Source organism: Acipenser ruthenus, chromosome 2 (genome assembly GCF_902713425.1).
Source record: "Acipenser ruthenus chromosome 2, fAciRut3.2 maternal haplotype, whole genome shotgun sequence".
Classification (NCBI taxonomy): Eukaryota; Metazoa; Chordata; class Actinopteri; order Acipenseriformes; family Acipenseridae; genus Acipenser; species Acipenser ruthenus.
Genome location: NC_081190.1, coordinates 83,402,026 through 83,429,395, shown reverse-complemented (window position 1 = coordinate 83,429,395; position 27,370 = coordinate 83,402,026). Strand labels below are relative to the sequence as shown.

The 27,370-nt window shown below is 38.2% G+C and overlaps 1 protein-coding gene across 2 annotated transcripts in view; it reads left to right on the top strand.

Annotated features, from left to right (window-relative positions):
- The window catches only part of spock3 (SPARC (osteonectin), cwcv and kazal like domains proteoglycan 3), a 76,750-nt gene that overhangs the window by 4,197 nt on the left and 45,183 nt on the right, over positions 1-27,370 (top strand). For both annotated transcript variants that reach the window (XM_034013743.3, XM_059002689.1), the window contains exons 3-4: positions 20,826-20,865; positions 23,224-23,338. In XM_034013743.3, coding sequence (XP_033869634.2) covers positions 20,826-20,865; positions 23,224-23,338 — 155 coding nt within the window. The remainder of the gene's footprint in view (positions 1-20,825; positions 20,866-23,223; positions 23,339-27,370) is intronic.

The following is a 27,370-nucleotide window of genomic DNA, read 5'->3' as shown; positions in this document are numbered from 1 at the left end:
ATATATTCATTCAATAACCAAAAAGGATATTATTATTATTATTATTATTATTATTATTATTATTATTATTATTATTATTATTATTTATTTCTTAGCAGACGCCCTTATCCAGGGCGACTTACAATCGTAAGCAAATACATTTCAAGTGTTACAATACAAGTAATACAATAAGAGCAAGAAATACAATAACTTTTGTTCAAGCAAAGTACAAGTGTGACAAACCACAATTCAATAATACAGCAGATAATAGTGATAGTTATATGGGTTATATGTCACTCCAACCCATCCATATTATGACATTTTCGACAACTTGGTACTGGTCCTTACTTACCACACTCGCTAACATAATTTCTGATTTTTCAAAAAACTTATTTTAATGCAGTACAACCAAACTGGGGTGGGTTGGAGTGACATATAACCCTGTAAATTTTAGAGACTGAGGAATGCTGTTACTTACTGCAGAATTTGAAGAGTATTACACTAGGTTTTTGATCAACACATGTCATGTTTGCTTTAATGAATACTGCAACATTTTCATCTTAAAAAAATACATCATTATTCTTGTATTAAGAAAGAAGAACTGAAACATCATCAAAAAAGTCCTGAATGTAGCTGAGATCAGCAAAATAAATGTGTACGCACAGCGTTTCTGTTAACTAGTAATTACCCATCAGGGATGGTTTTAAAAGCTAGTTGACAGGCAGAGACTGAAGCCACCCATTAGTTTGACTGGCAGCAAAAGGTCTGTGACAGGCAGCTAGAAGCATTGACTGTCACTAACAAGAGCGAATAAGTGTTTCTCTAGTGCACCTCTAGACTACGTCCTTTAAAGGCACAGACAATCGAATGAGTGATTTGGCAGGTCCTGCCTTAGCGCATGCTTGTTAACAAAGCAAGTGACCGATAGGCTGATTCAATCCATGCACCCTCGTTTCGTTCCTCCTGGAGGGGAGGATTTGTTTATTTTATTTTCATCCATGATTCTGATTGACTGTACCTCGTGCTGTTCTTCAGAAGAACATAAGGCCAGGACTAAGGCTGGGGCAATGCCTACTTTTTCACTATCGATATACCAATGCATTGATTCATTGACATTATGAAAGGGTAAAATCAAAACAAAAAAAAAACGCAGTAATACATGTGGAGCTGTGGATTACTGTGTAACATTGCAAGTAACACTTTAAAAACTATTATGCATATTAAATTGATTACATCAGTTTAGTAATCAGATATATTACATTATTGTTTTTTACCTTATTCATGTTGATTTGTACCAGTTGAGGGTCAAAGCAAAATAAAAATAAAAAGTTGTTAAAATCCATAACCAGTCAGAGTAACAACCAATCAAGAGAAAAACTACGCAGGACATTTTAATAAAACGCAAAACAATAACAGCAGTGCATTTCTAAAACGCAGATATAAAAGACAACATTTCCCTTTTTTATCACTATCCAATAATTTTGTTTATATTACAAAGTAGGTTTATGCAATGCAATGTGTAAAAGTTCCACTGCTCCCTGCATCCTTTTTAAAAATAAATTAATTAACTTAAAAAAAATCTGCAGAGGTCCCATGTAGTGTACCAGCAGAACAGGGTTTTAGCTGTCAGAACAGAGGGCAGACCAGCAAACGCTCTCGCTTACGTGAGGATCATCTAAAACATGACCATTTGAATGGAAGCTCCTGAGAATTATTAAGACTGATTTGGAAAGAGCACGAGTATTTTTTTTTTGACTTGGGTGCTGAAAGAAAAATAAAATAACTTTTAAACAGCAAAACTGTAAATAGTTGTGATGTTGACAGCTACCCGCAGAGACACTGGTACATGTTCTAAAACACTGATTTTTATATCGTGAACTGGGGGATTTTCAAAAGAAATCGCTTTATGTCTATTTCTACTACCGGTACCGTTATTTATACTGTGTACTGTTTTGCATGTTAACTTTGTTAATCTGAAATAGTTACACTGGAAAAATAATATAAGTATGTTGATGCAATATGTAAAAACGCAGATTTTGAGATTGTATTGAGGAAATGCATGCACATGGATTAGGGAGTGGTTAACATGTAGAAAACAGAAAGTACTGATTAGAGGAGAAACCTCAAAATGGAGCGAGGTAATCAGTGGTGTACCACAGGGATCAGTATTAGGTCCTCTGCTATTCCTAATCTACATTAATGATTTAGATTCTGGTATAGTAAGCAAACTTGTTAAATTTGCAGACGACACAAAAATAGGAGGAGTGGCAAACACTGTTGCAGCAGCAAAGGTCATTCAAAATGATCTAGACAGCATTCAGAACTGGGCAGACACATGGTAAATGAAATTTAATAGAGAAAAGTGTAAAGTATTGCATGCAGGCAATAAAAATGTGCATTATAAATATCATATGAGAGATACTGAAATTGAAGAAGGGAACTATGAAAAAGACCTTGGAGTTTATGTTGACTCAGAAATGTCTTCATCTAGACAATGTGGGGAAGCTATAAAAATGGCCAACAAGATGCTTGGATATATTGTGAGAAGTGTTGAATTTAAATCAAGGAAAGTAATGTTAAAACTTTACAATGCATTAGTAAGACCTCACCTAGAATATTGTGTTCAGTTCTGGTTACAAAAAGGATATTGCTGCTCTAGAAAGAGTGCAAAGAAGAGCAACCAGAATTATCCCAGGTTTAAAAGGCATGTTGTATGCAGACAGGCTAAAATAATTGAATCTATTCAGTCTTGAACAAAGAAAACTATGCAGCTATCTGATTCAAACATTCAGAATTCTAAAAGGTATAGACAATGTCGACCCAGGGGACTTCTTTGACCTGAAAAAAGAAACAAGGACCAGGGGTCACAAAGGGAGATTAGATAAAGGGGCATTCAGAACAGAAAATAGGAGGCACTTTTTACACAGATAATTGTGAGGGTCTGGAACCAACTCCCCAGTAATGTTGTTGAAGCTGACACCCTGGGATCCTTCAAGAAGCTGCTTGATAAGATTCTGGGATCAATAAGCAACTAACAACCAAACGAGCAAGATGGGCTGAATGGCCTCCCCTCGTTTGTAAACTTTCTTATGTTCTTATGTTCTTACAAATGCACATTTTTAAAGGCTAGCGCGACCTCTGCATCTCATTAAATGGTCACGCAAATTAGTTGTGTTCCCGGAGTATCCCAAACATTGCTTTCTTTACTTTTCTTTCTTGCCGTCTTTAGAAAATAATTGTCAAACATTGAAAGACATTGTAGCTTTCTCGACAGGGTATTTGTAATTCTAGCACAAAGCTCTTAATTTGCTCTGTTACTTTGAAGACTCCTGCACAGATCCAATCCCATCAATAACTCACAGGGGGCGGAGCAGGGGGGAGAAGGTGAGCTCAATCGCATGCAGATTCAGAGAGTCAGACTTGAGGGAAGCAGAGAAGCTCTGTGCTTAATGCAAAAACTGCCGATTCCAAATTTAATAAAAAATAAGTTTTCCTTTGTTAAAACCCTTTACACAAAAATGATGCACTGGCTTGACTATTGATAGTTGTCAACTGATACGATGCATCGATACATTGATGCATCTCCTCAGCCTGAGCCAGGACACAGCCTTGTCAAGTTTGCAGGTAGAAAGAAGGGCTGTGTTGCATGCATCTGGAGTGGCCACAGAGCACACAGGGTAGATGTGTGTAGGCAAGTTTTGGTTGCTCTACATGCAGCATGCACCTATGCAAAATGAGACCCTGCTTTCAGGAATGCTGTAATGCACATGAACATTTCTAAATGTGACCAAATGTTTGGTTAGAAAATAACTGACCCCTCCCCCATCAAGTTATACTTTTCAGTACTTATTTAATTATTATTTCAAAATATGAATACAACACACCATGTATAGTATAGGGCTATATTTTTATAAATAGTTTTTAAACCTTTTTTCTTTTTCTTTTTTTTATAACCAGTTACATTTGTTAAAGTAAAACAACAAGGTTTACGAAACTGTCAAGTTTGGTGTTATTTGAAAGAATGATTTGACCTGTTTAAAATAAAAAAAAATAAAAAAAAACTTGTAATTATAGATTTTTCTTGGTTTTTGACTTATGTTTATTTGAATAAAACAGAGACAAAATCTCCATTTTTTGCCAAAATTCTGAGGAAAGGGTTGTAAAATTATTCTGGTGTCATAACTACGTGTATGTGTATCGCTTTAAGAGTGGACCGGTGTCACATGAATGACGATGATGTTTTGTATTGTGACTCCCAGTTTTTCGTAGTGGAAACGCTGAACACAAAACCCCTGACAAACTGGTCATACTGTGTTTATGTTTTTTTTTTTCTTAGTTGTCAGAACAAATATAACTAATATGTAATTTCCCTCAATGTATCTTTTATAACAAAACTAAAAAACTTTGGCTAAATGTTGAATCCTGCAAAGATGTGTATACATGATAGAACTGCTTGTAACAAACAAGTATCGTGCTGGTTCCACTCCCAACACGCGTAGCAATTGTTATTATTTATTATTATTATTATTCTCCTCTCTCTCCCGTTCTTTCGCCCTTGAACACACAACCCTGAGTGAGTGAAACTGACTATTTTTATGTAGCTGTACCGAAACTTGATTGCTAATCAATCATTCAATCTCGGTACATCTGCACATGAACTAATTGTGCTCCCCGTGCTTCCATTCTAATGCCCATTTTAATCTGCATGAGGAGTGATTGTGCATAAGAACATAAGAACATAAGAAAGTTTACAAACGAGAGAAGGCCATTCAGCCCATCTTGCTCGTTTGGTTGTTAGTAACTTATTGATCCCAGAATCTCATCAAGCAGCTTCTTGAAGGATCCCAGGGTGTCAGCTTCAACAACATTACTGGGGAGTTCCAAACCCTTACAATTCTCTGTGTAAAAAAGTGCCTCCTATTTTCTGTTATGAATGCTCCTTTATCTAATCTCCATTTGTGACCCCTGGTCTTGGTTTCTTTTTTCAGGTCGAAAAAGTCCCCTGGGTCGACATTTTCAATACCTTTTAGAATTTTGAATGCTTGAGTCAGATCACCACGTAGTCTTCTTTGTTCAAGACTGAATAGATTCAATTATTTTAGCCTGTCTGCATACGACATGCCTTTTAAACCCGGGATAATTCTGCTCTTCTTTGCACTCTTTCTAGAGCAGCAATATCGTTTTTGTAACGAGGTGACCAGAACTGAACACAATATTCTAGGTGAGGTCTTACTAATACATTGTAAAGTTTTAACATTGCTTCCCTTGATTTAAATTCAACACTTCTCACAATATATCTGAGCATCTTGTTGGCCTTTTTTATAGCTTCCCCACATTGTCTAGATGAAGACATTTCTGAGTCAACATAAACTCCTAGCTCTTTTTCATAGATTCCTTCTTCAATTTCAGTATCTCCCATATGATATTTATAATGGACATTTTTATTGCCTGCGTGCAGTACCTTTCACTTTTCTCTATTAAATTTCATTTGCCATGTGTCTGCCCAGTTCTGAATGCTGTCTAGATCATTTTGAATGACCTTTGCTGCTGCAGCAGTGTTTGCCACTCCTCCTATTTTTGTGTCGCCTGCAAATTTAACAAGTTTGCTTACTATACCAGAATCTAAATCGTTAACGTAGATTAGGAATAGCAGAGGACCTAATATTGATCCCTGTGGTACACCACTGGTTACCTTGCTCCATTTTGAGGTTTCTCCTCTAATCAGTACTTTCTGTTTTCTACATGTTAACCACTCCCTAATCCATGTGCATGCATTTCCTTGAATCCCTACTGCGTTCAGTTTGAGAATTAATCTTTTATGCGGGACTTTGTCAAAAGCTTTCTGGAAATCTAAATAAACCATGTCATATGCTTTGCAATTATCCTGTTGCATCCTCAAAAAAATCGAGCACGTTAGTTAGACACGATCTTCCTTTCCTAAAACCATGCTGACTGTCTCCCAGGATACTGTTACCATATAGGTAATTTTCCATTTTGGATCTCATTATAATTTCCATAAGTTTACATATAATAGAAGTCAGGCTTATTGGTCTGTAGTTACCTGGTTCGGTTTTGTCTCCCTTTTTGTGGATCAGTATTATGTTTGCAATTCTCTAGTCTGTCGGTACAACCCCTGTATCAAGAGACTGTTGCATGATCTTGGTTAGCGGTTTGTAAATAATTTCTTTCATTTCTTTGAGTACTATTGGGAGGCTCTTATCCGGCCCAGGGGATTTGTTTATTTTAAGAGCTCCTAGTCCCTTTAACACTTCTGCCTCTGTTATGCTAAAGTTATTTAAAACTGGATAGGAGCAGGTCGACATGTGGGGCATGTTGTCTATATCCTGCTTTGTAAAAACTTGTGAAAAGTAGTCATTTAATATATTTGCTTTTTTTTTTTTTCTTCGTCTGTGATTTTGCCATTTGTATCTCTTAGACATTTAACCTCATCTTTTGAATGTTCTCTTGCTGTTATAATATTGGAAAAACATTTTGGAATTGGTTTTAGCCCCCTTAGCAATGTGCATTTCTATCTCTCTCTTGGCCTTTCTAACTTCCTTTTTGACTTGCGTTTGCAGTTCCAAGTACTCTTTCTGTGTACTTTGTTTTTGGTCCCTTTTAAACGCTCTGTAAAGTGCCTTTTTTCGCTGAATATTTTGTTTAATTGATCTATTAAACTATTTTGGCCATTTTGTTTTAGATTTAGATTTGTCTACTTTTGGGATGTAATTGTTTTGCGCCTTTAGTACTACATTTTTAAAAAACAGCCATCCTTTTTCTGTGGATGTTTTCTCTATTTTACTCCAATCTACTTCTGTTAGTCTCTGTTTCATACCTTCATAGTTTGCTTTTCTAAAATTGTAAACCTTAGCTTTAGTGATTTTTTTTTAGTCTTCGTTATTTGAAAAGACTAAATCAAGGCATGCCTCCCCTCTAGTCGGTGCCTTGACAAATTGTGTTAGGAAGCAGCCATTTGTCATTTCCACCATTTCAATTTTATCCATCATGAAAAAATATATAAATATATTGGACCAGATAAAATTGCATCCGGGCCAGTAAAAACACTAGCTCAGTGGCCCAAGGGGCCAGTAGTTAAAATTCTAAACGTAGAGCCCTGAATATTAGTAAGTTTGCAATAGAAATAAAACGGTTTCATTAATCTGCACAGTAGCATACTGATTGTTCTTCATTTCAAGAGAGGATGCATTGTTTCCTATGTTCGAAGGGCGGGGACTAGCTTCTCTTTGCTTTATTGATTTTGTGAGACTAAGGCAACTGAGTCAATACAGAAACAGCATCCAACCTTACAATTTAAACGAGTGTAATGGATAGATGATGAAAAGTGTGAATCTTGTTACATGTGTGTTTTATAAATGTATTGCTTAATCTGGGGGTATATGGACGCATCTGTCTGCCTGCCAAACCTGCCATTACATGTGCACACAGTGGATGTAGGTCATTGTGATCTACTTTTAATGTTAAAGTACAAATAGCTCTTATTCTGTATGGATGGTTTTGCTTGTAGGATTGCTATTGTATGGGGGTCACAGGGGAGGATGTTTGTACATGAAATATCTCTTTACAGGGTTTACTAGATATATATTCTTGGGGATGTTAGAGCTCTCTTGTGTAACATAGCAGGGCCCTAAAGATGTGTATGAAAACCTACAGTACAATAAAAACAAGACTGCTGATATATTACTGCTGACAAGCAGGTGATATTAAGCGCATAGTTTCATATCACTTTGTGGCCAAACTGAAATCTGATACTGGAGTTTGATGAATTATCTCACTGATTTCTCACTTGCAACTTGACATTTTCAGTATTATGGAGACTTTAGACTTGTAGCTTTGCTGATGATAGAGACCTAACGCTTCATGCTTGATACACAGCTTCGATATGAAAATGAAAAACAATCGGCTACAACTTAATATTTTTATTTATGAACATCATACATAACATTTTGAGAGCAGAATCATCATATTTACATTGAAAATTAAAGTTTTTTCTTTTTTTCAAAAAGAGCGCATATACATAAACATGAAAAACTAATAAAATAAAATGTACATAATACATTTCTGTGTAAACAGGTATAGAAAGCTGTATGCACATGTAACATTATAAAACATAAATAACTTATAAAAATAGCATAAAACAAAAATATAACATAACTTATGCAACGCCAAAGCGCTTTGAGTGAAACAGAGTTCAAAGGCTCTGTCTGTCTGCCGTGCCATTTGATCCAGTATATCCACACCATACTTTGTTGCGTTGTAAAATGCAACAGTCTCTGGCTTTCGTTTAGCATCAGTCCCCATTGTCACTGATTTGTAGTATTTAGAATAAGCACTTTTTTTATATCTGTAAGTAGTATAGCTGTATCACACTGTATTTTGACTCAATGTGTATATTTTGTGACAACTGCTAATAAAATACATAATAATAATAATAATAATAATAATAATAATAATAATAATAATAATAATAATAATAACATATGATGTGTAGAATGACTTTCATTAGTGTTTCAGCACTCGACAGGAGTATATAATATATTCTTTTGACTTAGATTTTATTACAAAGCCCAAAATAAATTGTCGGCTATATTGTATTGATTTCAATATACCGCATAAACTGTGGGTCTGGTGTTGAAGAAGCAAGTGCTTATAACTTAGATATTCACATACGTGGAGATATTTAAATTTGAATTGGAAAAGCTGTTCAGAAAGCGGCTATGGCGGTGATAGTGTTAACTCACTGAAGCCCATCTATTTTTATTTGTTTATAATACGTGGATGATAGTATCTGTAATAAAAAAAAGACAATAAACGAGTGTTAAGGTTCAAATTGCAAGTGAATTTAATGCATAATAATATTAATGCAAATTAAGTAAATATTACTTAAATATACTTTTCTTTTTGATAATTCAGGAACAGTGAATTAAACTGGGTAGATAATGAACTGCAAAAAAGAACATATTTTTAAAGAAAAGGTGTTTTTTTTCTTAGTCGCTGTCAGAGTTATTTGTCTCGCTCGTTTGGCTGGTGCTCCCGTTGGTGGTGGGTGATTGTAAATCCTCACAGAGACAGATTTGTTAAGTGCCTAAAAAAACAGGAATTGTGGGTATTGTTGAGTAATTTAAAAATGAGACTTTGTGTTTGAAATAGGGATGTAAATATCATTTAAAAAAAATACAGTTTAAACTATTCAAATTATAACGTTAAAACGTTTAACCGTTAAGGAGTTAATCTGGTGGGTGGTACCAAAATTATGCCCCACGATGCTGATACCAATTTTAGTATTGTGATACTCAATACTAATGATACCACTAGATGAGTCACATCAAACGTTAACCACTTAACTAATAAAAAGTAACTGGAGAATTAATTTGTATAGTTATAAGATTTAAATAAAGGCAAATATGGTAAAGCGGTACTGTCTGCCACGGTAGTATTGTGAGCCCCAGAAAATACTGACATGTTCTTCTCAGCTTTATATATAGTTTAGATTATACTCACCAAAGATGAAAGTACAATGGGTAAATCTGCAGCAACAACTAATTGTACAACTGTAGCAACTTTTTACATAATATCCCAGACGTCCAAAAACACGTCCAGTTCACTTGAATCAAAATTTAGAACTCCTGCATTTAAATTCTACTGTTCAGAAAAATTAACATGTTTACATGCTCTGGAGTCAGTCTTGTGTGCAGACGATTAACAGTAAGGCCAGCGTTGGAGAAAACACATTCTGAAGGCACAGATGCTGGAATGCAAAGGTAACACTTTGCCAGTTTTTCAAGCCTTGGAAAACGCTGTGCATTGACCTTCCACCACTCCAATGGGCTGCATTCCAATGAAGGACAAGGCTCCCTGAAGTAATTATGCAGTTCGTTTTCTACTGTATTATCCTTATTCTCTCCATTCTCTGTATAATCTTCACCTAAAAGCATCACTATAGCACTCTTCTCAGTTTCACACATTTTTTTCGGCGCTGGCTCTATCGGCTCATCCGGTTCAGCACTTCTCGGTTCAGCCACAGCACTTGAAGGTTCTTCTAATTCTAACATCGACGCAAGTTGCATAAGCCTTGATTTAGCAGCTATCTGGACAGCAGGCGAAAGAAACCGCATCTGTTTATGGTGTCGATCTAACAAAGAGGCAATAAGTGCAGATTGTGCCTTTATGACAAGATCGTTGGGTTTCATACGATGCTCCAGAGAGCGACGAACCGCAGCCTTGAAATCAGCGACTTTTCCATTTTCGACTGGTGCTTTGTCACTGAGGTGAGTTTGAAGAAGACTGTTGCAAATGGGATAAATATTTGAAATTGAAACTGACTGTTCAGCAGACATGGCAGTTGTAGCGCTTTTTAAAGTGGAAAGTAGTGGTAAGATATCCTCTATTAATTGCCAGTGCTGAAGCGTTCGGGCATCAGATTGTTTTGTAACAGAGTTATCTGAAAGCACAGCTGTTATTGCCCACCTTTGCTCACTGAGTCTTTCGAACATGTCATATACCGAATTCCAGCGAGTTTTACACGACTGGATGAGGCGGTGTTGCGCCACCTGAAGTTGTGTTTGTTTTCTTTCGAGTGCTTTTGCAGCCACGGTGCTGTGGTGGAAGTGTGCAACTAGTCTACTTACAGCTGCAGCAACACGATCCACACCACTTGAAGAAAAAACATAATTTATGGCTAACTGCAAAGTATGGGCAAAACAACTGACAGATTCCCATGTAACATACCTCGGTGTGTTGGCGAGCACAATGTTGCTTGCATTATCATGTACGCACGCCAAGACACGGCTTGCCAGACCCCATCTTTCCACTGTTGTGTTTAATTTTTCAGCAAGGTTTGCTGCTGTATGTCGTTCTGGCATACTTTCGGTTTGTAGAACTGCGGATCGAAGCTCCCAATTTTCAATATAATGGCAAATGACAGTCATGTAGCTTTCTGTAGTGAGACGTGATTTGAGATGCGGAAGGCTATTGCTAAGGCTACGAAACGCGGTAGTAAACAAGTAAGACGCCATTTGAAAGCTACGTTTCTGTAGTTTCAGTTTAAAGTTTGGTGTGCCGGCGCATTGAAATTAATAGGGCCGAGTTTAAAGATAGCAACTAAAATATATTAACGGATTAACGGTAACGCATATACTTAACGGTAAGATAAATACTTATCTTTTAAACGTTTAACCGTTTAATATTTTACAACCCTAGTTTGAAAGTGATCTCGGGGTGCACAGTAGTCAAATATGGAACAAAGGTCAAGTATAATCTTCTAGACGAAATTTGCCATTTTGATGTTACTACTGCACAATTGTGCATTTTTTTTTAATGGCTCAGGATGCAATTATAGCCTTCATCCATGTATTATATATAGTCAGTGGTTGTAAAGTGGTTGTAAATTCTGGCCTGCGATTTGATTAAAACCTCATTATTTGTGGAAAAATTGATTGAACTATGCCCTAACATTAGCATTTGTGTAATTCGTAATTTTATTGGATGCAGAGGTCCAGGTTGGTGGTACCGCCAGCATATTTTACTTCAGCCTTAGGTTGTTTTATTAGGAAACGATTTTACACATGTGACTTTGCAGAATTTAAGCAGCTGAAAATCTCTGTGTGCTTCTGCCATATTTTCTTTTGTGGTAGCACAGCTCGCATTACGAGTTCTTGTAGGAAGTGATTATCTCGCGAGATAATAGCCTTCATTTTCCAGTTCCCCTGAATCAGTTTAACCAAAAATACCGGTATTGTTGTTCAAATACCAGTTATTGTATTGCCTAATGAATGTCGCAATATGCCTGTATATCGGTATTATCGCACACCCCTAATAAATATATACAGTGCTACCCCGGTCTGGGTCCATAATTAGGAGACTGCGGTGTCTGTGTTTCGCTTATAACGAAGATTGGCATTTTTGTTCCCGAAATGATTTACAATGCCCACAAGCCAAATTAATATTGTAGTGTACGGTGGAAAATGAAGGAAGGAGACACACAATTTGCAGGTACTCGAATGCACGGTTTATTGGGACGATTATTCCCTGCCTCGTTAGCCTGGGCCAGATCAAAAACAACAAACAGTCTTGCACTCTCACAGCAGCACATGCACACAGCAGCTTGTCTCACTCTTTAGCTCAGCACATTTTTTCTAGAGCAGCCCTCTTTGGAGTCAATCTTGTCAATCTCACCACTGTTCTTGAAAGAAAAAAAAAACATGAATCATTCCTACAGTGTAGGTGTACTGTATATTCTATGCTTTATTGTTCTTTGAAGTGAAGATTGAAATTGGTTCTAAATCATAGATCAAGCTTTCAAAATGATAATTTTTCAATAGATCACCCAAGATCATATGTATTTCTTGACACTGTTTATATATAAAATAGACTACAAAGTAAAGTACACAGTAGACAGTAACCATAGGCTAAGTAATGAGAAAAAAGTTACAAAAGTCAATGTGTTTTTGTGCAGGCCTTTAATGTTTTCTAAAACATAAGGATAACAATCTTACATTATTTATTATAGCTAGTGCTTCTATTTTTTGGTTTTTATTAATTTCATTTTTTCTGTGCTTATTTTTAGCTATTTTTGAGTTACATAAATCATATTTTTTAAGGGCTTTCGCTTTTTATATACTGTATGAAATTATTGTTTTTGGTTTCTCTCCAAAATTCTTGAGCGTTTTCTTCTGTCCCACTATGTATGAACTCGAGAGTACTTGCACACTTCATGTACCTGGATGTAAGGTGGCTCTTAGCCAAGGACGGTTTACTTGGCGCCATGACCAGGTGCTGCGATGTTTGGCCTTAGCATTGGAAGACAAGCGTAACATGACCAATAAGTTGCCACCTGTTCCATCAAAACATTACACACAAAAGACAACATTCCTCCACCCAGGAGAGCAACCACCAAGAAAAGGTGTTAAAACCAATCCTCGCCCAGGACAACTGGAAGCTGCTAGAGACTGGAAAATGCTGGCAGATGTTGGTCAACGGCTTATTTTTCCACCTGAGATTGCCACCACTAACCTTCGACCAGATATTGTCTTGTGGTCTGGATCAGCACGCCTTGTTCAGCTGGTAGAGTTAACAGTGCCATGGGAGGATGCTGTAGATGAGGCGTATGAGAGGAAGAAACTGCGGTATGCTCAACTAGCCACTGAAGCGGAACAGCGAGGATGGAGAGTTCGGGTTTACCCAGTGGAAGTGGGTTGTCGAGGATTTGTGGCACACTCTACAACCCGGTTTCTCAGAGACGTCGGATTCAGTGGCCAAGAGTTGCGTCGCACAGTGAAGAACTTATCTGAAGCAGCAGAGAGGAGCAGCAACTGGCTGTGGTTGAGACGGAAAGATTCTGGCTGGGGACAGGTAAGTAAGCTGGGCTGAGTTGAGTGGGGGACGGAGGGGGGTGATGCTGGGACGCCAGAATCACCGTCGAGCCCTCTTGAGGTGTTGTGGGCTAGTCGACGAAACACTGAGGATGGAAGGTGCCCACTTGAAAACCCCAGAGATGTACCCTACTTAGCTCAATCCAGACGGTTGTCATGCTGATGCGCTGGGGAGGCCGCACTTTGGTTGATCCCCGGAGCCAGCATCGCAGCCGTTGTGTGTGCTGATGCGCCAGGGAGGCAAAATAAGCTGATCCCTGGAGCCAGCATTACACTTCAGCCATTAACACCAGTCAGAAGGATATCTACATCATCATATGGAAGGAAACGTAAATGGATGGAGACGCATATGGATCACATTAGTTTACTGTAAAGCTACGTCTTAGTTGGTGCTTATCTTGGCGAGAGCCGAGTTCAAATCAGCATGAAGTTTTAACATCTACTCTCGTGTAATGGAAATCATGAAGATCTGGATACGTCCAGTGACTGCTGTGAATAGTGCAGCTGGCAACAAGGGAAAGACCTTGTGACAGCCTGGAGAGACAGCTGACAGGAGGAAAGAGACCCCATTGGGGCTGGTAAGGGTTAGCTACCCTTGTCGGCAGTATCCAGCTCTGTGTTTACAGGATGCTGGAGACACCCGCCCAAGGCTTCTAAGAAATTAAAGAGAAAAATACCCCTAGAGTCTGCGAGAGCGGGGGCGGAAGATGACTCAACGTTGGACAACACGGTTAACGACTTAGGAACGGAAACGGATATGAGTATGGAGAGTACTTCACAAAAGACTAGTTCAAGATCTGCAGTTAACAAAGACATGGAACTCCAGGTTTGTGTCTGCGGCTGGAGCAAGGCGACAACGGTCAGGGGTTTGAAGATTCATCAAGGGAGAATGAAATGCTTGAGGGAGAAGGGACAAGGGCCTCGCATTGATCAGTACTTCTTACGAAGTCAGTCAAGTCAGTCGAATGAAATCCAGCGACAGGAAGCAAACCACAGTTCGCAGGATATCAGCACCCCTGTCATAGATGTGAGGAGGACTTGCATGGACACAGTTAGTGATGAACATAATGATCCTTGTGAACCCGGTCAGACAAACCAGCATAAGAGAGAAAAGAACCTCAACGGGCACAAGCCTGGAGTTAAATGGCCAAGAGCTTGTGAGAAAACTGCATGGGACACAGTAAACACAGATCTCTGCGTTGCATTGGAAAGATTAAGTGGAACAGTTGAAAAGAAGCTGGATAAATTTGGGGACATCATCTACGCATATGGAAGTGAGAGGTTTGGAGTTGAAAAAAGGAAGGAAAAAGTACAAACTATTCCTGGAAAGTCTAGACGGCAGCAGGAGATTGAACGCTTAGTTAGAGAAAGGAGACAGCTGAGGAACCAATGGAGAAGAGCAGAACAAAGTCAGAAGGAGGGACTCAATCTCTTACAAAGGGTCATAAAAGATAAGCTTGCAACATTGCGCAGAGCTGAGCGCCTACGGAAACGCTACAAAAAGAAGGAGCGTGCGAGAGCTAACTTTTATAAAGACCCATTCAAATTTGTAAAGAAGTTATTCACCAGTGAGAAGAATGGCACACTAAAAGCATCTAAGGTTGAGCTGGAGAGATATTTGGAGGAAACACATACAGATTCAAAAAGGCAGGAGCCTATGTCAATTCCGTCAGACATCCCACCTATCAATCCACCAGAATACCAAATGGAGGACTGTGCACCTAAGTGGAAAGAAATAGAGCAAGCTGTGAAAAAAGCAAGGGCTTCATCATCTCCAGGGCCTAATGGAGTTCCGTACAGAGTGTACAAGAGTGCTTCAGGAGTTCTACGAATTCTGTGGAAATTGATGAAAGTGGCATGGGAAAAACAGGTTGTACCAAGAGCATGGCGCCGAGCAGGTGGAGTCTTTATACCTAAAGAAAAAGATTCTACAAGCATCAGTCAGTTTCGTCCCATTTCCCTATTAAACGTAGAAGGCAAGATTTTCTTCAGCATTATTGCTCAGAGATTGTCAGCTTACCTATTAAAGAACTGCTTCATTGACACTTCAATACAAAAAGCGGGCATTCCAGGTTTCCCAGGTTGCTTAGAACACATCAATGTGATCTGGCAACAAATTCAATCAGCTAAAAAGGAGAGGAAGGAGCTCCATGTGACATTCCTGGATTTGGCTAATGCATATGGTTCAGTGCCACATGAACTACTTTGGGCAGCATTTGATTTTTTCAGTGTACCGATGACAATAACAAATTTAGTGAAAGCCTATTTTGGAGATTTGCAATTCAGTTTTTCAACTTCAGAATTCAGCACTACATGGCAATGCCTAGAGGTTGGAATAATGGCAGGATGCACCATTTCTCCACTGGCTTTTACCATGGCAATGGAAGTAATCATTAGGGCATCAAAATGGGTAGTAGGAGGAGAGCGCTTGGCTTCTGGAATGCGACTACCACCAATTCGAGCATACATGGATGACATGACAACCATGACTACAACAGTAGCCTGCACTAATCGATTATTGGGCAAATTAACCAATAACATTGAATGGGCACGAATGCAATTCAAGCCCACTAAATCAAGGAGCATCTCTATAATTAAAGGCAAAGTAGTAGATAAAACATTCTTCATTAATGGTGAGGCAATACCAACAGTGTCTGAGAAGCCAGTGAAGAGTCTTGGGAGATGGTACGACGGGGATCTAAAGGACACAGTTCGTGTGGGAGAAGTTAGACAACAAGCAGTGGAAGGGTTGAAGAGCATAGACAGCTGCGCTCTACCAGGTAAACTAAAACTCTGGTGCTTTCAGTTTGGTCTACTGCCGAGGTTGCTGTGGCCACTGACTGTGTACGAGGTTTCTTTGACAACAGTAGAGAAGCTGGAAGCTTTAATCAGTTCATACATCAGGAAATGGTTGGGAGTTCCACGCTGCCTCAGCAGAGTGGGACTTTATGGTAAAGGAATACTGCAGCTACCAGTCTCTGCTCTAACCGAGGAGTTTAAGTGCGCCAAGGTCAGATTGGAAATGACATTAGTAGAGTCACGCGATAAATGCGTAAGGGAGGCAGCACCTGTGTTGAAAACTGGAAGAAAGTGGGCGGCAAAGAAAGCTGTGGAAGATGCAAAGGCTGCCCTTCGAATTGGTGATATCATGGGGCAAGTTCAGCATGGAAGAGGGGGTCTTGGTTTCAGTTCAACTCCTCCTACATGGCACAAGGCGGCCCCAGCTCAAAGAAGGAAGCTGGTAGTCAACGAGGTGCAAAAGCAGGAGGAGAGGATGAGGTGTATAAAGGCCATTTCCCAGGCCAAACAGGGAGAATGGATGAGATGGGAGAGTGTGGAACAACGCAAGATTGGCTGGCAAGACCTATGGTCAATGGAACAGAGCAGGATCAGTTTCCTCATCAGGTCAACATATGATGTTCTCCCATCACCACAGAACCTAAACCTCTGGGTAGGAGAGGATCCCTCATGTCCTTTGTGTTCATCACCTGCAACATTAAGGCACATTTTGACAGGATGTAAGGTGGCTCTTAGCCAAGGACGGTTTACTTGGCGCCATGACCAGGTGCTGCGATGTTTGGCCTTAGCATTGGAAGACAAGCGTAACATGACCAATAAGTTGCCACCTGTTCCATCAAAACATTACACACAAAAGACAACATTCCTCCACCCAGGAGAGCAACCACCAAGAAAAGGTGTTAAAACCAATCCTCGCCCAGGACAACTGGAAGCTGCTAGAGACTGGAAAATGCTGGCAGATGTTGGTCAACGGCTTATTTTTCCACCTGAGATTGCCACCACTAACCTTCGACCAGATATTGTCTTGTGGTCTGGATCAGCACGCCTTGTTCAGCTGGTAGAGTTAACAGTGCCATGGGAGGATGCTGTAGATGAGGCGTATGAGAGGAAGAAACTGCGGTATGCTCAACTAGCCACTGAAGCGGAACAGCGAGGATGGAGAGTTCGGGTTTACCCAGTGGAAGTGGGTTGTCGAGGATTTGTGGCACACTCTACAACCCGGTTTCTCAGAGACGTCGGATTCAGTGGCCAAGAGTTGCGTCGCACAGTGAAGAACTTATCTGAAGCAGCAGAGAGGAGCAGCAACTGGCTGTGGTTGAGACGGAAAGATTCTGGCTGGGGACAGGTAAGTAAGCTGGGCTGAGTTGAGTGGGGGACGGAGGGGGGTGATGCTGGGACGCCAGAATCACCGTCGAGCCCTCTTGAGGTGTTGTGGGCTAGTCGACGAAACACTGAGGATGGAAGGTGCCCACTTGAAAACCCCAGAGATGTACCCTACTTAGCTCAATCCAGACGGTTGTCATGCTGATGCGCTGGGGAGGCCGCACTTTGGTTGATCCCCGGAGCCAGCATCGCAGCCGTTGTGTGTGCTGATGCGCCAGGGAGGCAAAATAAGCTGATCCCTGGAGCCAGCATTACACTTCAGCCATTAACACCAGTCAGAAGGATATCTACATCATCATATGGAAGGAAACGTAAATGGATGGAGACGCATATGGATCACATTAGTCTACTGTAAAGCTACGTCTTAGTTGGTGCTTATCTTGGCGAGAGCCGAGTTCAAATCAGCATGAAGTTTTAACATCTACTCTCGTGTAATGGAAATCTTTCCTTTGATGTCTTCCACAAGTAAATCCTTATGGTCTTGGACATATTCTTCTGGGGCTTCTATGTGTTTAGGCATTTTTTTTTTTACATTTCACCACCATTTTCAATTGTCTTTTAAATTCCACCAGCATGTAAATACTCCCTATGGAACTATAATAGCTTTAACCCTTTGCGGTCCTATGTTGGACCCTGTCCGACATCACAGAAAGACGTAAAAAATAGGTCTCTAGTCGTTTTTTCTCAGGAAAAAGCCTAGAAAACCATTCAATGGCCGAGTGAGACCGATAGGAGCCGAGAGAAGCCGAAAAAAAAGGGGGCGGATCTGAGCAATACACTTAGCCCCGGCACCACAGAGATAACATGGACATAAACAAACAAGATAGCTGCTTCTGCATCCAGCGCTCATAGAATATCACAGACATTTGCAGAGCTTTTTGAGATGTTATAGTAATAAAACAATGACTTGGATCGCATTATTGAGGAGTTTGGTGATAAAACGAGTGATCAGGATTATCGGTATGCACTACTATGAAGAGGTATGTGAAAAATACAGCGAACAAGGGGTGGGGTGGCAGTGCCTTTTAAACCTGTTATACTGTGGCAGCAGTGTGGATCAGTGGTTAGGGCTGTGGACTCTTGATCGGAGGGTCGTGGGTTCAATCCCCAGTGGGGGACACTGCTGTTGTACCCTTGAGCAAGGTACTTTACCTAGATTGCTCCAGTAAAAACCCAACTGTAAAAATGGATAATTGTATGTAAAAAATATTGTAACAATTGTAAGTCGCCCTGGATAAGGGTGTCTGCCAAGAAATAAATAATAATAATAATAAAAAAATACTTTTAAACAGCGCATCTAAAATAAACTGTGTGTGTGAAAATAAATTGCACCTGACGCGCCTGAGACATGCTGAATAAATGGACCGCAAAGGGTTAAATCTCGCGAGAAAGAACAATCTTCCACTCTAGTAATTGAATCTTGCACGCATTTTACAATCCTCCAATAGAAATGTAAGATTTTGCTGTCAATCAGTAGTTGGGGTGGGTTTAAAATATTCAGAACAAATCAATGTGAGATTCAAGTCAGGATGGACTGCCATTGTTTATTTTTGCAGGTTACTGTATTTTATTTATTTATTTATTTAAAAGGGGTCAAGTCAAGGAATTGAGTAACCATTTCTAGTGTTTATTGGATATGCACCGATTAAAAAAAAAAAAAAAAGGTATCAGGGGTGTTTTAACGGTTTGTATCGGTTAAAAATGAAAATCAGAAGCCGTAATTATAACCTAACAACTTAATAATTATATATTTTTCTTCAGTTACTGTTAAATTTTACTATAGGCATTGGAAGCATGGTTATTTGCCAATTTTCCATTTGGTCTTTCATTGGGCTTTTATTTAAAACTACAGTAAAGATACTGTCTACAAATGTATGGTATTGGATACCGTATAAGCATGTCAGTAACATCCAACCTTGCCACGGGCTCTAAATTAGAGATTTTGGTAACATGAGAAAGTAGATTACCATGATTTACATCCCATTCAGTTACAGACAGACAAATGCCTTCATATACCCTCATGTCATGATGATTAATAACTTTTGCTGTTGTTTAAACCAGGTTTATTCACTATTAAATGAGCGCTCATCTAGATATATGTAAAAACGTAGTGTGCCTTATAGACAGACCTTAATATTATCCGTAATCTCTTCAGTAATGTGTGCTAAAGAATAAAAAGTTCTCTAGATATTTGCACAGCTCTAATGTTTACTAATTTGAGACAAACCAAGCATAAGAAATTTTAAAAAACAAGCATAGTGTTTCCTACCAGCTATCAAACACATTCACCAGCTTACAGCAATACACTTTGTTAATAATAATATTTATTTCTTAGCAGACGCCCTTATCCAGGGCAACTTACAATTGTTACAAGATATCACATTATTTTTACATACAGTTACCCATTTATACAGTTGGGTTTTTACTGGAGCAATCTAGGTAAAGTACCTTGCTCAGGGGTAGCACAGCAGTGTCCCCCACCTGGGCCTGAACCAACAACCCTCCGGTCAAGAGTCCAGAGCCCTAACCACTACTCCACACTGCTGCCCTGTTGAGCGATGTTGGTCATTTCAGAAAAAAGCACAGTAATAGACCAATTACCTGGGGTTTAAGAAATATGGAAACTTTCAGTCCAGGAAAAACAATACATTTACATTTTGATATGTATATAAATCCAGTGGCGTACGTTTGGTTTACATTGTTTTAATTAAGGCATAATTGTGTGCTGTAAACTATATGGTAATAGTTTTAGTGTTATTATAACAAGAATGTATGAAGCTTGTATCAATATAACATTAAAACAATAACATTTTAACTTAATTTTGGCTAGTGCAGTGTAGAAATTTGAATGTCATGAACTGCTAATCCAATAGGATTGTTACATACCTATTTTACATGATTAATGTTGAAACCGATATACAATATCAGGGATTTACCTTTGCTACCTACACTATTTCATAATTTAAACATATTTCTGATGGTATTATAATGTGGAACTGTTGGACCATGTAGTATGTTTTGTTGACAAGAATATATCCTGCCAAAATACATTTTAAATGCCTGTATTGTAAATACCTTATTTTAAATTGTAAAACATGTTGTTACTTCTCTTATTTATTTACACTCTTTTTATTTTTTTGTCAATGCTGCTCCCTGTGTAGGAAGTTGAGGTGTGTATAACCATGTTTCTCTTTTATTGTGTGTACTAATTATAATAATTGAAGAGACTTTCTCTCATAATGTGCTTTTTTTTTTTCTTTTTTTTTTTTTTTTCAGGAACCCGGAACTTGGAACCCTGGAAAACCTTTTGATCAAGGTAAGATAATAATTTCAATACTAGATGATTGCTCAGTTTCTTAACATAAATGTAATGAATGTACAAGTATTATTCAAAATTATAATTGTGGAATATAAATATGCATGGATTGACCCCTGAAACTGCAGCAACCTTTCTGCATTTTAATTGCGGTTTATTTGTGCTTGATTTGAGTCTCATCATTCTGTGTTTGATGCTCCTCTAAAAAAAAAAAAAAATCTTCTCCACTTCACTGACACTGAGTTTGTACTTTACCTGCTAACTTTCAGGGATCTTTCCAGATTGCAAACCTGCCAACCTTTCAGTTTCCCTTTAGTGTTGATTTAACACTTTTCACAATCTGCTCTGATACCCTCCTAAACATTTTTTTTTTACTGTGCAGACAGCTTTTTAAAGAATGTTAGTTGCAAGTGACAGCTTTGTGAAGTGCAAATGAAGATGACTTCAGATTTCATTGCTTTTAAATGTATTATTCAAATGTAGTTCAGTGCAGTATTCATATATATATATATCTGCTACGACAGTGCATCACACAACACTGCCTGCTGCACTCTAACTAACTTGGCCATCATCTGCAGCCAGCAACCAGATCAGCTGTAGCAGAACACCAATTATACAGAAATGCTGACCAAACGAGTAATAGTCGTAATGGCAGTGCATCACACAACACTGCCCGTTGAAAAAGAAAATAGGATTGAATGTCTCCACTGGAATTTTAGTGGCATTCACTGCTTTCCCTGTAAAGCCTTTTTATACTATAGTCAATTTAAATTCCTTCTATAAACATGTCTAGTAACAGTTTCCAATAAATGATAGTTCACATGCATACAGGTTGGAATGAAATAATATGCTACAAATGTAGTGCACACACTTTTTACTGAACAAGCATCCATCCACATCAATGAACATTTATTCTATAACAAATATTTTTTGGATAACATGTTTGCATGTTTTTTAATATTTTTCTTGATAGACAAACAAGTTTAAAATACATTATCTAAATACTATTGTTACTGCAAGGTGTCATCTGAGAAATATAATTCCCCATGAAGACACACAGAGACAAGTATACCAGGGTTGGATTGTATTATTGTAGCTGTATAAACATGATTTATTTGTCACAGACTTGAAATGTCTTGAAATGCATTACCAGAAATAAAATCAATCATGAAATTAAACCTCTAAAAACTATTTGGGGTTCATTGAGAACAGACATTTATATTATTTTCAGTAGTAAAAGTAAAATGCTGCCTAAACTTTTTAAAAAAGCAACATGTAGAAATTCCTCCGGTCTGGTTTCACCTAGCCCAATTAGTACTAAATTTGGACTAATGTTATCTCAGGTAAGGTAGTAACCAAGACCTGTTGAGTCTACTTGAGGTCAACAGTAGCCATGTATTTTCATGGACGTGTACAACACACCGCTGGGAGAACACATACACAACTTTCAGGCATGAAGATTAGTGTTTCCCAAACACACCTGTTGAGAATGTGTGAGAAAAAGTTGAGTTCTCACTTGGGTTTATGGGGAAGACACTTAAGTAGTAATCAAATTAATAATCAGATGAATATTGAAGATGAATATTGAATAGGGTTGCAAATTTGGTTCAATGATGTAAGTGAACACCTTCAAGTTTCCGGTGTCGCAGACTTTTTCAAACTTCTCCCCTTGTGTTCATACGGTTTGGTTTGTATTTATCACATCTACATTCAGTGTGAAGACAACTAAATACAAATTAAATTGTAGTACAGCACCCTTTTATTTTTAATATAACACCACCTTTCTAAAACTTAAGTAGAAGATTTTTGTTTTTGTAGTTATGCCCTACTCCTCCTACTCTCCTACTGTAGGCAGCCTTCTGTAAGATAATAAATAACATTAATTTGAAGTTAGCTGAAAATAAATAAATAGATACTCACTCACAAAAAATCAAACATCAGTAGAATAGCAGATTCTCTTCAAGCTGTGCTGGTGATTGCTGATTTCAGGTCCAATACTGAGAGTGAAATTGACTTTGAAATGCTTACAAACAATCTTGATTGTATGTTCTTGATTTTTTGAAAATTGACTGGAAAATGTATGCAGATATTTTACTGATATGTATAAGAAGGGATAACTAGCAGTGTCAAACTTTTTTTATATATATAATACTGCAATTCTTTGTGTTTTGTATTTAAAAAAGGCAATATGGCAGTTTTGCAGCTCCAGCTGGAAAACAAGGGGTTACATTTTGATGCAGTTTGGGATATGTTGTAGTTGATAAGGTTACCAGCAACTTTAATAGGAATCACTTGTATGATTATGAGAACTGTTGGATAACTTTCTTTTTTTCTTTTCGTTTCTTAAATAATTTCTAGGTTTGGATCCTGCCAAAGATCCCTGTCTAAAAGTCAAATGTAGCCGTCACAAGGTGTGTGTTGCCCATGACTACCAGACAGCAAGTTGTATTAGTGAAAGAAGGATGACAGAAAGGTAAAAAAATAGTTTTCATACAATTTCATTTATTATAGTAACTAACTGTCAAAACATTTGTGAAGCACTATTTGTTATTTTTATGAGTAGCACCATATGATTGGACTTTGAGAATTGCTTGTTAGAAAGTAACACTTTTATTTTCAGATATAAACAGATGTTAACACCAAACACAGTGGTTCAGTGAGCTTTCATTTTGATACAAACAGCTGTTACAGTCACCAAAAATGTCTTGGTCTAATCTGATGTCCAGTGTTAAAGGCTTTATTCTTGCAGTTGCCTTTCAATAACTGTGATTAAAAAATCATAACAATTGTGATTCCGTTGAAAAAGATATCGTAGGAATATATAAAACATAGGAACCAGATAACAGATGATAACATCGGTTGTCTAAGAAGTCTAAAGAGGTTTGTCAGACAGGAGTGCCTTTTTCTGAGTCCATGTTGGCAGTCTTCTGTGATGCCATTGCTATATAGATTTCCCTATGAACAAAGTAAAATAAATACATAAAAAAACACAGCCAGTGGAGTCACTGCTGTGACAAAGAGCATGCTACTTCTCAGAAATCACAAATATTACAAATTAGGGGAAATATGACATGCAATGCTTCTTGTTTACTGGGTATTTATAAACATCTGTGACACTTGTTGGTCTTCTGAGACACCCATCATCATGTTGTACTATGGTTTTCGGATATAACAGTGCATTCCAGGTACTTTTGGTCATTCCAGTAATGAGTTTGTTGTACTCCACGCTTCTATGGATAAGGCACACTGTTTTAGCAACCAAGGTACCAGTTCTTAACACTAAATTCCTCGGCATACTTGTAGGCTACTATTGTAACTGCCTCAATGCAAGAAAAAGCAGATCAAGTTCAAAGTCTGCAACACGCTATGTATATTTTCTTTTGATTTTACAATTTTGTTCAACAAAATATATGTAAATACATTAGGGCTGTCAATTTATCGCAGTCAACGTCTGCGATTAATACGTGAATGTTTTGGGAGATACATTTTTTTAACGCACGTTAATTGCACTCCTGTCTTGCCCCACTTAGCATACCGAAATTAATTTACTGCGGCACCATTTTAGTGCATGCCAGGATTAAATGTGTGTAGTCATCATTTGAATATAAAATTAGTCATGGAACTGCATTATGTAGCAAAGCACTCAAACTGAAGTGATGGTTTCTGATTCTTCATTGGATAGAAAGATGGTTATTGTATTTACTGTGAAAGTAACCAGTGTAGCATCTTAGACGACTCCTTCGTTCCACCGTACTCTCCTAGGTCTGGTTTCACGTAGCCCTATTAGTACTAAACTAATGTTATCTCAGAAAAGGTATATCTACTGTCACATTGAGTTCCAGTATTACAGAAGTGCATCTAGTCTGCTTTACCACCTGCGTGCTAAACATGTTTTCACTTCTCAAAATACACTCTAGTACAACAACAAATGAAACCTGTCAGTTTCGACAGAGTACTCTTTTAGAAATTCAGGATCGCTGCAAACCCATGAATCAAGCTAAGTATGATAAAGGGGCATTCAGAACAGAAAATAGGAGGCACTTTTTTACACAGAGAATTGTGAGGGTCTGGAACCAACTCCCCAGTAATGTTGTTGAAGCTGACACCCTGGGATCCTTCAAGAAGCTGCTTGATGAGATTCTGGGATCAATAAGCAATAACCAAACGAGCAAGATGGGCCCAATGGCCTCGTCTTGTTTGTAAACTTTTTTTATGTTCTTATGTTCTTATGATACTATAACTATAACCAGTGCTGTTGGATAGCTACCGACTGCAGACCCGTTAACATTGTAGCTTTGTGTTATTTCAATAACCATGTTTATTTTTAAGCGGTATTATTTGCAATTATGGAGGATATAACCGTTTGTGAATGTTTTGTTTTATTTAGGCAATTTCAATTTATTAATAAAAGACAATTTTAAATTATTATTATTATTATTATTATTATTATTATTATTATTATTATTATTATTATTATTATTATTATTATTTAAATGGCAATGAAAAACATCTGTTTATGTAAAGGAAACTGTAAAGGAAATTGATAATTGTAAATGCGGCAAGGTGAGTAAACTGACTCAATTGTGATTTAGCAGTTGGTTCAAACAATTAAACAACAAATGCTGGATTGTAAATAAATATAAAACTATAAAGAGGGACCAACAAATAGGATCCAAAATCCAGAAATAGGAAAACAGGGTTTTTATGCTAGGTTGTTTTTTGGATAATAATAATAATAATAATAATAATAATAATAATAATAATAATAATAATAATAATAATAATATCAGTAATAAAACATACATAAATGAGATGGATGCAGAAATTGTATCAATTAAATATGTGATTAAAATCAAGATTAACTGAGATTCATTTTTTTTATTTCAAGGTTACTTGCGATTCATTTTTTTAATTGCTTGACAGCCCTAATATATATATATATATATATACACACAGTACTGTGCAAAAGTTTTAGGCAGGTGTGAAAAAATGCTGTAAAGTAAGAATGCTTTCAAAAATAGACATGTCAATAGTTTATATTTATCAATTAACAAAATGCACAGTGAGTGAACAGAAGAAAAATCTACATCAAATCAATATTTGGTGTGACCACCCTTTGCCTTCAAAACAGCATCAATTCTTCTAGGTACACTTGCACATAGTTTTTGAAGGTACTCGGCAGGTAGTTGGCCCAAACATCTTGGAGAACTAACCACAGTTCTTCTGTGGATTTAGGCAGCCTCAGTTGCTTCTCTCTCTTCATGTAATCCCAGACAGACTCGATGATGTTGAGATCAGGGCTCTGTGGGGGCCATACCATCACTTCCAGGACTCCTTGTTCTTCTTTACGCTGAAGATAGTTCTTAATGACTTTCGCTGTATGTTTGGGGTTGTTGTCATGCTGCAGAATAAATTTGGGGCCAATCAGATGCCTCCCTGATGGTATTGCATGATGGATAAGTATCTGCCTGTACTTCTTAGCATTGAGGAGACCATTAATTCTGACCAAATCCCCAACTCCATTTGCAGAAATGCAGCCCCAAACTTGCAAGGAACCTCCACCATGCTTCACTGTTGCCTGCAGACACTCATTCGTGTACCACTCTCCAGCCCTTCGGCGAACAAACTGCCTTCTGCTACAGCCAAATATTTCAAATTTTGACTCATCAGTCCAGAGCACCTGCTGCCATTTTTCTGCACCCCAGTTTCTGTGTTTTCGTGCATAGTTGAGTCGCTTGGCCTTGTTTCCACGTCGGAGGTATGGCTTTTTGGCCGCAAGTCTTCCATGAAGGCCACTTTTGACCAGACTTCTCCGGACAGTAGATGGGTGTACCAGGGTCCCACTGTTTTCTGCCAATTCTGAGCTGATGGCACTGCTGGACATCTTCCGATTACGAAGGGAAGTAAGCATGATGTGTCTTTCATCTGCTGCAGTAAGTTTCCTTGGCCGACCACTGCGTCTACGGTCCTCAGTGTTGCCCGTTTCTTTGTGCTTCTTCAAAAGAGCTTGGACAGCACATCTGGAAACCCCTGTCTGCCTTGAAATTTCTGCCTGGGAGAGACCTTGCTGATGCAGTATAACTACCTTGTGTCTTGTTGCTGTGCTCAGTCTTGCCATGGTGTATGACTTTTGACAGTAAACTGTCTTCAGCAACCTCACCTTGTTAGCTGAGTTTGGCTGTTCCTCACCCAGTTTTATTCCTCCTACACAGCTGTTTCTGTTTCAGTTAATGATTGTGTTTCAACCTACATATTGAATTGATGATCATTAGCACCTGTTTGGTATAATTGTTTAATCATACACCTGACTGTATGCCTACAAAATCCCTGACTTTGTGCAAGTGTACCTAGAAGAATTGATGCTGTTTTGAAGGCAAAGGGTGGTCACACCAAATATGGATTTGATTTAGATTTTTCTTCTGTTCACTCACTTTGCATTTAGTTAATTGATAAGTATAATCTATTAACATGTCTATTTTTGAAAGCATTCTTACTTTACAGCATT